The sequence below is a fragment of the Sander lucioperca genome, chromosome 12 (assembly GCF_008315115.2).
Source record: "Sander lucioperca isolate FBNREF2018 chromosome 12, SLUC_FBN_1.2, whole genome shotgun sequence".
Classification (NCBI taxonomy): domain Eukaryota; kingdom Metazoa; phylum Chordata; class Actinopteri; order Perciformes; family Percidae; genus Sander; species Sander lucioperca.
This window is the reverse complement of record NC_050184.1, coordinates 31,155,396-31,169,903: the sequence shown is the minus strand read 5'-3', so window position 1 is coordinate 31,169,903 and position 14,508 is coordinate 31,155,396. Positions and strand designations below refer to the sequence as shown.

The 14,508-nt window shown below is 39.2% G+C and overlaps 2 protein-coding genes across 12 annotated transcripts in view; one reads left to right on the top strand and one right to left on the bottom strand.

The window, feature by feature from the left end:
• Nucleotides 1-754: 754 nt before the first annotated feature.
• Nucleotides 755-4,209, top strand: LOC116043498 (prepro-urotensin II-alpha-like). The gene is made up of 4 exons (XM_031290223.2): nucleotides 755-2,670; nucleotides 3,102-3,224; nucleotides 3,611-3,651; nucleotides 3,760-4,209. Exons 1-4 carry the CDS (start codon nucleotides 2,346-2,348, stop codon nucleotides 3,871-3,873), a joined length of 603 nt encoding a protein of 200 aa, XP_031146083.2. The 5' UTR covers nucleotides 755-2,345; the 3' UTR covers nucleotides 3,874-4,209.
• Nucleotides 4,210-7,942: 3,733 nt separating this feature from the next.
• camta1a (calmodulin binding transcription activator 1a) overlaps nucleotides 7,943-14,508 on the bottom strand; it is a 293,919-nt gene continuing 287,353 nt past the window's right edge. For 5 of the 11 annotated variants that reach the window (XM_031290212.2, XM_031290219.2, XM_031290217.2 and 2 more), the window contains 6 exons: nucleotides 13,592-13,663; nucleotides 13,358-13,378; nucleotides 13,004-13,203; nucleotides 12,296-12,370; nucleotides 11,857-11,887; nucleotides 7,943-9,572 (listed from right to left, as the gene is read on the bottom strand). In XM_031290212.2, coding sequence (XP_031146072.1) covers nucleotides 9,540-9,572; nucleotides 11,857-11,887; nucleotides 12,296-12,370; nucleotides 13,004-13,203; nucleotides 13,358-13,378; nucleotides 13,592-13,663 — 432 coding nt within the window. In that variant the 3' untranslated portion in view covers nucleotides 7,943-9,539. Of the gene's footprint in view, nucleotides 9,573-11,833; nucleotides 11,888-12,295; nucleotides 12,371-13,003; nucleotides 13,204-13,357; nucleotides 13,379-13,591; nucleotides 13,664-14,508 lie in introns of all 11 variants that reach the window. The other 6 variants (XM_031290222.2, XM_031290214.2, XM_031290213.2 and 3 more) reach the window with 6 other exon arrangements.

Sequence of the window (14,508 nt, the reverse complement as noted above, 5' to 3'; positions counted from 1 at the left end):
TCTTCATTTTATTATTTTAATTTCAATAATTAACTTAATATGGATAAAAAAAAGTGCAAATATTATTGAGGAGAAAACGGATTGTTACCACAAAGTGACATGTTGGCAACTCTAAGTTTTAAAGCACGTTCTGAAAATGGGGTAAAACATTTCACTTGATGATATGATATGCTGCTTTAAAAAAATGTCCTGTAAATGTCAACGATGATGATAATTTATAAGCTTTTTTAGGTTTTAAAGGCTCCTGGTGTCTCTGTCAATCTAATACTATTTGAAGACTGATACAAAGAGAAAAGAAAGCAGTAAAAGAAAAAAAGTATTTTAAAAATATATTTTCCTCCTTTAGAACCCCACTGAACAGTACACTGGAGGCCAATTTGCTGAACATGTGAAGAAGTGGTATATTGCATGGTTAATGTGGTTTTTCTAGACGTAATGTTGCCCTCTGCTGGCTCTACATACATCAGTCAGATATCCATGAGGTCGAATAATGTCAGCAAGTTCCAAAAACTTGCCAGGTCACATTGTTTGGACTATTGTTACAGTTGTTTGGTGTGATGTGTAGCTTTGGAATCCAAGACCTTCAGCATTTAGACTATATATAAACCAGGTATTTTCAGTAATAATCTTTAGCCAGCCGGTGTTTATGTGAAATCAAAGGTTGATAATTAAGATAATGTAACATCTGAATCATGTCTGCTGTGCCTATGGTATTTCAGTGGTGGAGCAAATGATAATTTCATTAATGGAACCATCACATTCTGCTGTTACAAGATGTATAAAGGTATTTCAGAGGAAGATATTTCTGTTTTTACTTCAGTACATTCTGAAGCTGTAGTTGCTTATATTGACATTTTTTTCTTGCACAACAAATGAGACACTGAATACATTGCATTGCTGTTTTTAAACCACCCACCAGGTGAGATCTAATTAGACCAAGCACCACTTTGGCCAGAACCATACAACAATGCTGCTAACATGTTAATGCAGCAGTACTCTAAACCCTAGGGACTATCTGTCACATTTTGCACTACTTTGGCTACCTCAGTGTATTTTACTGCAAACACTTGTTTACATTCATATTCAATATTTTGAAAGCAGGACTTTATTTGTAATGAACTATTTTTCCATTGAGATATTGCAACTTATACTAAAATGTACTTTTTGTAAATGTATTAACTTATTTATTACTTAAGGGAAAGGATTTAAATATCAAGTGGAAGTAGGAATTCTCAACAAATACATAGTTGTTAGAATTAAGTTTAGCCTCTAAACTTTGTCTAAGGTGATTGGGCAACATGTCGACAATGATTCTCTATATGCAACACCCTAATAGGTGTTGCTTTTCATAGAATTTTACTGTTATTTGCTCTCTGCTCTGTTCACACTGATCCACATTATATCGTATGAATCTCAAGACGATGACGTTACGAAACACCTGTCCTGTACCTTGAAGAAATTCTAGATTCTTCATAAAATTGCAAGTAGCAGGAAAAACTTCAAGTATGGGGGCGTCAACATTTATTTTAGAGTTCAGAATAAGCTAGGATTGACAGCAGGGCCTTGACTAATGCAGAATATAAATCGTAATAGCTTTTTATGATATAAAGCAACACCTAATGGAGTGTCTGGCCTTCTGGCTATAAAACTAAATGTCACTGTCGCTTTGTTGAGCCTCATTATCATACAAAAAACTGAACATTGACGTCACACTTCTAATAAATATACAAAATGTGACTGTAAATAGCTATCTCCACCTGTCCCCCGTCGCCATTGATAGGAACGGTTTTCCGACTCTGTCCATCTATGCTGGACGTACTAATAAAGGTGAGTTTTATTGTATGACTATGAAGAAGTGAAAGCACACATTTAACATCTTACCAGAACAAGGCCTCTAAATAATGTGCATGAATCAATCTGATTCAGTGACCCATGGAAAATTCTCGGCTGTCCTAAATTGAGTTAAAATGTCAGATGGCTTATGGGCTAAAGGGCCTTGAACATTTTAGCATTTCCACTGAACCTCTGTGCAAGTAATTATGCAGTTTATCTGTGGGCTGAGTCAAGGGGATTCAAATGGCCCAAGAGTTTAATGAGATGGTAACATAAAAACATTAGTCATTTGGCTGCCCACTTTCTCCACCTGCTCCCCTACGGGATGTTGTTGAGAATGACATCTGAAACACCTGCTTCGATCCCATTTACAAAGTCAGTAAAACAGTCAATCAAGCTGAAGAGCTGGTAAAACATGACTGTGCCCTTGAAGCATTGGCCACAACACTTGTCTTTTTATTGAGCCTATAATTCACCTGTGACTGCCTGGTGATTTATGGCAGTTAGAAGGGATGGGACTATGGATATTGCTGATGGCTGTTGTGGCCAGCAAAAGTGTGTGTGTGTGTGTGTGTGTGTGTGTGTCTGCTGTGGGGCATGCAGGAGGGGGGATAGGCTACAGCTGGAAGTATATAACCCAGTTGGGACTAACAGAGCATGTACAAGTCTTCTTTCCACCTGAGGACCACCGTGCGAATCAGATCCACTTCCAGCAACAGCGTCCTGTAGTGATGAAGTGTAACCATCTCCTGTCCTGGGCCTTCTTGCTCGTGGCCTCTGGCCCACTGCTGGCCCACCCCATCACAGACTCTGCAGAGATGCCCTATCCAGGACCTGGTAAGTGGAAAGTTTAATCTCTATTATAGCTGTTATTCACAGAAATTCACTAATTCAGTACCTTGATTTGCATTTTTAGTAATAAAAGGTAATTTATGAAGATTAATGGCAGGCAAGTCATGTCCTCAGGCCTTGAAGCAATTACTTTAGAATCACAGTGTTGAACACTGATTGTTCTGCCAAAGTTCACACACACGGGTCATTGATGGAGGATTTCTCTGCTGCCAGAGAATATATTCAGTTTTCTGTTTAAATAATGCAGTCATCATTAGTTGCTGTAGAATATGTCATGACAAAAGTCAAACTCTGTGCTTACCATTTAGCATAAACTACTACACTATGAATACAAAATAGACGCATGCTAGAAAGTGCGAATCTATACCGGTGAATTGTGCGTTACCAATTTTGCGTGGTTGTTGGGTTATCCTCAGTATCAGTGGAGGACGGAGGAGTCGGCGCCCTGGATGATCTGTCTCTCTCTGAGCAAACCTTCCCTCCTCAGGATGGCGGGCTCAGATATTCCACTCTAATATCTGGGGAGTTTAACCGAGATGGTAAGAAACACACATAGCCACACACACACACACACGCACACAGCTCATCTTATATTAAAGTGCTCATACTCAATGCAGACACTTTATCCTGGGAAAATCACCCGCTTTCTTTTTGTAGAAACATTGTGCTACAAATTTTAATTGATACACACAATTATACCAGTGTCATATTTTTCTATGGCTGGATATCAAGCAATACCACTGGAGAACCAGGCAGTTGGAGGTATTGATCACGACCGGGTAGTTTGCAGTTGTGGACGGACGAGCCAGGTCCTTTACTCTGCCACTGCCCAAAAGCCTGACATGAACAGAAACAGACTGATGCAGCACAGCTGACATGAGTTATCTCAAACATCAGAATAATCTCATGTTTTATTTTCTCTCAGGTGTCAGAACAGGCCTGCTTCCCAGGGGGATGAAAAGAGAGGTGGGTTTTTTTTCCGACAAATGTTATGCCTAAAACAACAAAGAAAAGTATGCTACAAAGATATTGTAAATACAATGTTTACCACGACTACTTTATCCTGTCTTTCAGGTCCTATTGGAGAAACAGAGTCTCCTAAATCCTTTCAGCCATGTGCTGGGCATCCGGAAGCAGTTCAGGAAGCGAGCAGGGAATTCTGAGTGTTTCTGGAAGTACTGCGTCTAAAACTGTAAACAGACATTGATGCTACACAAGGGACAGGGCTTGCACTAAAACAAAGATACATATCTTGCACTCACATTAAAACATGCAGACAAAATAAGAAACATCATACTGGTATATACTGTATGTGCACATATACATGCCCAGGTGCATGTACTCACACATACACACTCACATACATAAGCGCTGTCAGTATTTGTTCACAAAAAGAACAATGCCATAGGTATGATTGAGACAAGTTGCCTGGGGACTTTATGGTCATTTATTGAAATATCTTTTATGTTGTGTGAAACTATATTTATGTACACACATTTGTTAAAATTCCTTGGTTGTCTAATGTAAGACCAAATGTCTTTTAATTGTAAAAGTCAAAGGTTATACAGCACTGGATGTTGAATAGAAATAAAAACTAAATTATAAATACTGTATTTGCAAATTGTCTTTTCTTGATATAAGGTGTTGGTGAGGAACATATTGGCAGCAGAAGAAACCACTATCCCTTTCCTAAAGTAAAAGAAACAAAAAGACGGAGCAAACTTTGTTCTCGAGTTTTCTTCATTTTTTCCTTTTTTTATTATTTTACAGCAGAAAGAATATAAAGCATTCAGAAAACATCTTCAATATTTTAAGGGCAATTCAAAATGTTTTGCATGGCTTCAGCAGCTGAAATCTCTTTTTTTTTTTTAAACATATCCATCGAGTCAGTGACGCTTGTACATGCACAATTACAAAAATAAAACTTACAAACAAGAGAAGGGAAGAAAAAGGAGGAAAGCAAAACACATTAGGAGAACCAAGAGGAGATGAAAGTTTTAAGGGTAAGGGGCAGGAGCGGAGAAAAATTGGGTCACATAACAGGGAAAGACAGAGAGAAAGACAGCTATAGAGGAGAGGAAAATAGATCTAACACTAGTTCACATGCAAAGTGTCGAGGACCCATAACTTTCTATCAAAGCAGGGCCTTTTTTTTTCTTCTCGGTTTGGAATTGATGAAAACGTGCAGTTCGGTAAAGGGTGCCATATAATTGCTGTCCATAAACTACTGAATGCTTGTCTTGCAATACTGGCATTTGCATAAGAGTAAGTCGACTACATGTGTCCAATCATTTTAAACTTCGCTAGGTCTATAAGTCTCCACAAAATAGTTCTTTATTGCTCTGTGTCCACAAGTGGAATATGTTGTAAAACTGTTTCTGTTCTGTTGTCCTGATGTGCCTACCTTTCTCTGGTTTGGGAGCCTGGGAAAAAGAAGAGGAGGAAAGGCAGATTCCCAGGTCAATTCACAGAACGTCTTGAAAATTGATAATACTGTATATGAAGAGTGCCCATCAGCTAACCTGTCATCCCATTCATAAATGGCAGTAAAAAACAAGATTTGCAGGTGAACCTTTCATATAACTACACTCTTAATCTTAAGTACCCTCTACACTTTGTCACTTAGATAAATTAAAGGCCTAAAGAACCGGCCAGAATTATACTATGATTTGACAGGCTTCTATGACAGAAAGTCAAATCATTCATCTTAATGAGCTATATATAACAGCTATGTATTTTATTCCGGGGCTCCACCGGTGTCTGCAATGTTCGTTACTGAGAGGAAATGGATTATATTTGATATTCATTCATTTTAAAGACTTCAGTATCGCAGTGGTGAATCGGTCTGTCTTCACCAGAAAGCACTGCTGAAAGGTTTTCCTTTTTCAATTTCAGCTTCTTTTACCGTGAATCACATGTCCTGCTCTGCTTCCTCCTCCCCATTTTGGCACCCTGAGTAAAATACAGAAGGGAGGTGAACCAGTCCCTCAGCCTGGAGAAGAGCAATGCTGCTCAGTGTACAAATGAAACCGACACCTTGACATGTCTGCATGCGTGCTGTGCTGTGTCTTGTGCGTATGTTTGTGTGTACCGTGTGTCACTTAGTTAATACTTGCTATACATACTGTCACAATGGTCTCCAACCATGTCCATTTGTCCTATTTGAAGTTGGGAGCACACTGATCAAATCTTAAAAGAATCAAACAAACTAAAGCAAAAAATCTAAAAAGTTAGAGCTTGGTCTAAAAACAATCCTGTCCTCATGCTTTGCTATGAAAACCTTAGTAGCTACCTAGGATTGATCATAGGCCCAGTTGTAGGTTTTCCCGTCAGCCCTGCAGTCACATGCCCCGTCTTTCTGAGTTCTGTGACACGTCAAACCAACGTTCATCGTTTTACAGAACAGTAAGTCTTTTAACAAGTCTATCTGACTACAGATTCTAGGAAAATAAGCATGCTTTAGGTGCAGTTCGGTCACCCAGTTAACTATTTTACCCATGCAAGCATAATAAATCCTTCTCCTTTTTGCCACGACATTGCATTGGCTATGCATTCTAACCACAGACCAGGAGGATGAACGCAAGGCAACAAACCCCAGTAGTGGCATTTCTAAGTGTGATTTTAAAAAGCTGTCCCATTAGAAATAACAAATAAAAGAAGGCATACAAATAAAAATAAAGCTTAGCATGTTGACAAGCTGGAGTGCTGCAATCATACTGGAGTGAACAGAGAATATCATATTGTCGCTTTGGTGAGTGTAAGGTGATGGTGATCATGTGTGTTCATGTAGAGGATACAGCACTGTGACCATGTTCTCTGACATTCTCTCAACCTCAGGTACATCGTATGCATTCTGACACTGGGTTTGTGTGATCAGGATATGAATAGGCACTTTCTACATAAACACTCGGGGAAACAAAGTTTACATATCAGGTGTGTGGAAAACAACGAAACAACCAGTCAGTCAAGGAAACTGACTCTGAGAAACACCTACTTAGCCTCATAATTATGTAACAAACATGACAACACTTCAACAAACAAATCTCAAGTTTTTCAGTGGCACTTGGCTGAATAATCAAATGTCATTACTTTGATACAGAATACACTTTCTGGTAGTTTTGGTGGGAATATATTATAGAAATGAGGCAGCAACCAACAGGCACCTAAACCTAAACCAGCATCTCATGTTCTCTCTTAGATTGTTCCTACAGCCCAATCAAAACTACTATCTACGTATATTGTCCAATGCACAAGACACATTTTATGCCTCATAATTATAAATGGCACCAGTGCACTGTTTTACACATTAGTTACTACAGTCATTTTGGCTCATTGACCCTGCATCGAAGCAAACCCGTTCTGGATAAAATCGGATTAGCACCTTTGACTGTCGGAACAGTTAGTTTTGCAAATGTTTTCAGCTGCTTGACAAAGAAATCCAGTCATGTACAGTATGCTACACGTTTTTCAACTAGACACATTTTCCACTGTTTGCTTTTTGACATGGAATACAAGGTCTATTTAGAGCCTGGCAGCCTTGATCAAGGTGTTTTTTTATTTATTTAAACACACTATATTAGGAAAATCCTGTCCCCAGTTCAATACAGGGATCAGCCAAGAATTTATAAATCAATGCTTGCCGCCACATATGGTACATTTGAAGAGGTGAATTAAATTGTTCTCAATGAGAGAGAGTGATTACGTATAGGAACACCATGGGCAAGGCTGCCAATCTTTAAGATCAGGCAAGATGCCTCAATAACACATTCCATTTGCAATGACGACAAAAAAATACAACTTAAACTCTGCTATGGTGTGTTCAGTGATGGTCAAATGCTTGAGTTATCTGTGGGAATAATGAAGACATGAGAGACTTAAATACTTTCTGCTTAAATATGACTCCCTCTGACATCTGTGTACCCTATTGTTCTAGTGATCGTTGACCACTTGTGATCTTATGGTCTTCAGTGCTAGTGTGTATTTAACTGTAAGATTATCTGTTCTGCAAAAATTAACATAATTCTCTTTTAAGCTATATAGCATTCACATACCTCGGCACCATTGGCAAAATATTCTTGGTAGCCCAAAACAAACAAACAAACAAACAAACAAAAAATGTAAACATAACCATACTTGTTTTAAGATAATTTTGCAGACTTCTCCTAACTCTAAATACAGTATTTTTTTTTAAAAACTTTTTTTATATTGCAATAATATCATGCTTTCTCAAGAACAATCAAAATAAAATAAAATACTCTAATAGTGAAATAGTTTTAATTTTACAGAGCATAGCCACTACTGCTTTTGTTGTTGTTTTTTCCCCTTTTGACTCTGTTCATACTTTTCATGCACATAACTCATCTTTATCCCAGGTATTTACACTATTTACAAACAATACAACCATACTTCTTAGGCATTCAAACAAAACTATACAAATATTCTGTTTTTGTCTCGTACCTGTTTTTGACCCATTTTTAATGAATAAAATAATATATTTCTAAAATACAATCCCCGTTGGGTAAATGTTTTTTTTTTCCTACGCACTTTCAGCCTTCTTTATATACAGAAATCGCTCAATTGTCAAAAATATGGATTTGTCAAACCCCTATTTTGGGACAAGCTTAGGGACCCCTCAAAGAATCTCTAAGACGTCAAGGCAATGTATGTGATCTTCCCCTCAAAAGCCTTCACAGGCTCTGAAGTTCGTTTAAAAATAACAATAATAACCTGCATGACCATAACCATTACAACACAAAATAGGCAAGTACTTTTCTCTTGTTAGGATTCAGAGGATCAATCAACTGAACGAAGCAAAATGAAACAAAATAAAAAAAAGAAACAGGACAATACAGGCATAGCTTCATTACTGAGATGATAGAAGTTATGGGGGAGAAGATGGAAACAAAAAGAAAATCAGAGGATAGGCTGAAAGACTAGACCATAAGCACACAAGCAAAGACTTTTCTTGCCAAGAAGTCATGCATTCTTTCTTGGTAGGGTTCAAGAACATAGAGTCTGAAGATACAGATCACCAATACATTGGACAGTATGGAACAAATTCAAGTAATAAAGTGACAATATATCTGATAAAGCATAGTTTTTTTTAAAGAAATGGCAAAACAGAAATATTTTATCCCCCATTTGCTTCTGCATGGTTAAACCCCGGACTACATTCATTTGTAGCTCAACCCGTGTGGGCAGACTGGTGGGGTAGAGCACAGTGGGACAGCTGGAATTGTTGAGCTAAATTGAATATCATATCATCTACAGCAGTGGATAGAAGTGGAAGTGTGGGTGACCAATTTATTTGGTTAAAAAAAAAAAAAACTTCTTCAAATGAATTGATTGGTCACTTAAAAACGTATGAAAAATAATTTGAGCCCAGAGTGTTTCTGCGTGGTCTCCCTATCCTCTGAGATCTTCTGCAGCAGCCTTAATTTACGTCTCTCGAGGTCCTTGTGTTTGACAGACCTCCTCAGGCATGTCCTGCGTTCGGCTCTTCATATTCAAAAAAGACAAAGCAATCCATGAAAAAGTGCAAAAAATGCCATAAAGCAAATGTGCTGCACCCCCCACCCTGACCCTTTTAGTTTATAATCCCGTAGAAGTTGCCACTCTCTGACCAAATCAAGTCAGTGGAAAGAAAAGATATGTGAAAAAAAGCTGTTGTACATGTAATAGTAGTTGAACCAGTAACACTGCAGTAGTAGTAATAATTGCAGTGCTTGCATTGATGTTTTTTTCTTTTTTTTTCGTCTTTCATTTCTCTTGTAAAATCTCTCAGGTACAAACAAAAAAGAAAAGCGGAGTCAGGAGAGTGATGTCACATCGCGAGGGGGCTCTTCTGAGGGGTCTCATGTTCCCTGGCCCTTTTCAATTCTTTCACCCTGGAACACAGAGAGAGACAAGTGTCCATGAATACAGCATCCACGACTCTACAGGGTTTCTACAGTAGTAACAAGCTTATCAAGACACGCACAGGCCTAATGGCATCACACTGTTCAGCCAGAACTATCAGAACAATATCAAGTCAGCCCAGATCATCAGGAACTATACGGCTGGCCTGTGAAAGAAAACCTTGGTCAGGATTGAATTGAGCTTGCACTTTGGAATGGACAAAAGAGGATAATCATAGCACAATTACAGAATCATTACTATATTAATCTATTACTTTTGGGATTAAATGCACTTTTGTGACACAATAAATACACTGAATCTTGTCATGAAAGGCATTTCATGTTGAAGTGTCCCAACACAATATGGTAATGATATCATCATGACTATAATTACAATTATGATTCTAGTTAATATTACTTACAGTAATTACTCAAACTGACACTTGGCACCCTGAAACATTTTGTTCCTCAAGATACAGCATGTGGTGCGGCGCCTCACAGCATGAGGTGACTACTCCTTTGCGTATTGCAAATAAAGATCAGAACTGTCCTTCTGCACTTTAAATCCATTTAGTCAGTGATATAAAAGCATGAATCATTGCACTAAATGTTATGGTCTAGGTCGAGGTCACTTCCACACATAAAAGACTAAAATAACTAAGAAGTATTTCTAAAGACACTGTTCAAGGTCGAGAAGAAATGCTCCATTTGTGAAAAAAAAGTACCTACTATTGCAAATCTTCATAAATACATTGCCTGACAGTTCACAAATGAATACCAGAAGCTGGTGTGGGTTCATAGAAGAGACACATGTCTCAAGTGCATGAGCAAAAAGCGGTCAGCCAGTCAAGTACTCTTTTACACAGTACAAGTGATTTTAGCACACCAACCACTATCATGTAATGGATTTAGCCCTATTCTTATTTAAAGCAGAAGGTAACTACTGTAACATTTATGTACTGAAGAGAGAAGAGACCTACGTAGATGCGCGTACACACACTCACTCACTCACTCACTCACTCTCTCTCACACACCCACACACACACACACACACACACACACACTATGTGTGTGCTACATCCTCTCATGCTGTTCTGGAGTACTCCCTGGAGGTATGAATCTATTAAGTTCTTTGTTTTAGTCCCAAAGGGTAGAGGAACCTTTTGTTTGTTTTTGTTCTAACTTCTGTGACCTATATGCTACCACAGCTTCCTAACCTATATCACATCAACAACCTCACCTGCTCTAAAAGCATGGTGCCCTATTTTAGGACAGTATACAGCCGATATGGAAAAGAGTAAAAACATGAAATATGAATGTCAACAGCAAGGAGGTTAAAGGTTTGTGTAATAACTAAATGCTTAAACTTCTATATGCGTATATAGATATATATATATATATATGATGTTCAGAGCTTTTTCCCATTCAGGTGTATAATGTACTTTTTTATTATTTGTTTTGATGAACCAGTGGGCATAATACATTCAACAGTTTGACACAGTTTTAGTAAACTGAAATCAGAGGGGTTAAGTCCCCCCCTCAGTCTGTCGAGTGGCTAGAAACAGGACACACAGCCAGTCAGACAGACAGACAACTACTTGAGAAACAGCAGGCCCATAGCATGCCTAAAGGTAGAAGAGCAAGGCTCATAGTTGTCACCACTTGACATGCAGCAGAATAAAACATGATTGGAAAAAGCTTCCCGTTTTCTCAAACTGGCAATCTGCACAAAACCAAAAACCAAAACCAAAGTAAAAAAACCAAAACAAACAAAAAGTAATTCCCAAGGAGAGAAAGACAGAGATAAAGAGAGTCAGAGAAGTGTTTGTTAAGTGTTGCAGTGATATTGTCATTCATAAGCATTTTGTTAGTTCGAGATAGGTTCTGCTCTTAATCTGAGCTTCTTAGTCCACCTGTGGCTCCAGTCGGCAGCCTTCATGCAAGCAGGCATCAAGCAACAGTGATGGAGAAGGAGGAAGGGTGGGTGGAGGGATGGAACAGAAAGAGCAAAAGAGAAAATGAGAGTGAGGGAAGGAGAGAGAGAATGCAAAGGCAGAGACCTCAGGAGGAGATAATTATATTATTAAAGAGTGAGAGACGGAGAGGGAGATAAGAAGGAGAAAGAGGCATACAGAGTATCAGAGAGAGAAAGAGAGAGAGAGAGAGAGAGAGAGAGAGAGAGAGAGAGAAAGAGAGAGAGAGAGAGAGAGAGAGAGAGAGAGAGAGAGAGACAGAACGAGAGAGGTACGAACTGAGTTGCTGAGGCTGCACTCACCCGCTTGAACAGTCTATGGTCCATCAAGGGGCTTGGCATAAACAGCAAAACAATACCAGACAGCTATTAGCACACAGTAGGCACTGTGAGGGAGGGGGCGAGGACAGGTTGGGGCCAAATACAGTGAGGGGGAGGGGGTGGAGCTTAGGTGTTGGGAGACATTTCGGACCACCACCAATTTGTCAGACAAAAATAAATCAAACACACAACACCGAGTTTAAAGAATAGTTGAGAGATGGACAATATTTTGAAAATAGTGGTAGTTTCTACTGTGTCTTACCAATTAGCTCATGGGATTCTATTTTTTCAGACCATGAACCAGCCCGTGCAGTAAATCTGAGTGTGAAGTTTTATCTAGCCTATGTAAAGTTGTGTGTGTATGTACAGTATGTCTAAAATGAGTATGTTAGTATGTGTATGAGGAAGTGTTGGGGTCTACCTGTGGCGGCAGCGACGTAGGAACCTCATGATCTTCCTGGCAGCCTGATCCTGCCTCTTTGTGAGCAGACTACCTCTGTAAAACATCAGAAAGAGAATAGTGTCTTACTGTTTGTTGTAGAGCAACAGTCGACAACTGGCATGCATCTCTGTTAAAATTAATTAGGGTCAACTTGTATCTTTCATTGAAAATGTGAATGGGGTTCCATTCCAAAACGCAATACAATTAACCCTTGTGTTGTCCTCGGGTCAAATTTGACCCGTTTTTTTTTGTATCAGAAATATGTTTTTACTAAATTGCCCAAAAATAACATGGATGCATGGATGAATTCCATACAACGATCTTCGCAGGTAAAATCAATGATTACTTTCATTGACTTTTGGATGTTTTATTCAATTTTCTCCTGACTAAACTTTGACAGATAGCAGTCTGTGATTCACTCAATATCCTCTGATCTTAACTATTATGCAAAATAATTCATAATTTCTTTTTTTAACTCAAAAATGTCATACGAACTAGGTTTATTGACCATGAATTAAAAAAAAGCATTAAGAAAAGTGACAAAAAACATTGAAAAAAGCGACAGAAATTGTTAATTTTCAGTTTTGACTCGGAAGGATAACAAGTTCATGGTCGACGGGATGACAACACAAGGGTTAATAAACTAAAAAAAAAAAAAACGGTTACAGTACGTGGCTGAGTGTCTACCTTAGTTTGTGCTGCATGAGGGCGGCAGCAGCCCCGCGGTGGTGGGGCTTCAGCCTGCCAAACTCCTTGTAGCTGCGGTAGTATTGCTGAATGAGCACGGCAGCCCTCCTGCTCTGCTGAAACTTCTTCTGTTCGTGGTAGCTGCGGAACTTACTCTGGATAAGGATGGCGGCCTGCGTCATCTTCTTATAAAGTGCATACTGCCAACGAGAACAAAACAATATGTCATGCTTTGCTGTGTGTGAATACTGCAATGCAGTGTTATGGGTTCACGCTATAGTAGAGGAACACAACCTGAAGTTTGGCAATGAATTCAGCTGCCGGTAGTGAATGTTTTTTTTTTTTTTTTTTTACCTTCAAGGCTATCCATGTTAGCTTGCAAACAGAAAAAAGGGAAATATTGTGAATGATGCACTAACATACTCTATTCTCAAAAAACTGTTGAGTTTAAAAAAAAAAGCTTAATTAAATATATTTAAGAGTATTTCGATAGTTAACGCATCTGTGTACCAAGAGACTGTGATATACGCTAACCTGTAAACAAAAGCACTTATTAGATGTGACCATCAATGCTTTGGCGTTGCCTACCTGTTTGTATTTCTTGTAACAACGTTGAATAACAGCAGCAGCTACTTCCTGTTGCTCTCGGAGCGGCCGCCCCTGTTGGAGAGTAGAGTGGGATAGGTCAGAGGTCACAGTTGAACCTGCATTTTGCCACAAAGGATATTAGTGGCTCTGTCAAGTCTCCCTGAGGTCTCCTGGTGGCCGGCATGAGTCCACACCTGGGGAACCGGCCCCCATGTGATCAGTGGGGAGGAGGAGGTGAACCGTTGAGCGACAGAGAGCCAAAGGTCCACCTCAGTATCAGCTGGTAGACAGGCATAACAGATTACTGGAAATGACAGCGAACAGTTTGTCATATGAAAACTCATTAAAAGGAGCTGCGGGGTGGGGGGGTGGGTGGCGAGTTGAGGAATGGGATCGGGCAGGGGGAAAGGACTGGTGTGTGGAGAGCTAGTTTAAAACAGGCAGTAGCAGGCTCCATACACCTAACTAAGAGAGAGAAACAGAGGCAAAGAGAGAGGACGAGAACATAAGCTTAATTGTGTCTAAGTGGAGCAGGGATACGGGGGACAGTGCAGTCGTTCCTCTAAGCAAGGCCATGCTCTGCTCAAGGCACCTTCCCATGCTGAAACCACAGGGACATATTTGGATATATTTCTGTTCATGTTGTAATGTGTATATGAGCAGAGGAACAGAGAATGAGACAGAGGTAGAGATAGAAAAATGTGAATAATATTAAGCATGATTAGAAACAGTATATCCCAAGACGTAAGATACTAATGAACAGCATCACAACCCTGATCTTTACTGCAAAAATTCAAGCAAAAATCAGAGCTCCATAGCTTGGAACCAAATAAAAGTGAACCCTTCAACATCTCTCCAAACGCCAAAAACAAAACATCTACTAATACCGGTCCTAACTGTACAGCCTGTCACTGCGG

Coding starts and splice junctions, on each gene's coding strand:
- LOC116043498 (XM_031290223.2), top strand. CDS start 2,346: ATGGGACTATGGATATTGCTGATGGCTGTTGTGGCCAGCAAAAGTGTG. Junction 2,671..3,101: donor GATGCCCTATCCAGGACCTG/GTAAGTGGAAAG, acceptor GGTTATCCTCAG/TATCAGTGGAGGACGGAGGA. Junction 3,652..3,759: donor CCAGGGGGATGAAAAGAGAG/GTGGGTTTTTTT, acceptor CCTGTCTTTCAG/GTCCTATTGGAGAAACAGAG.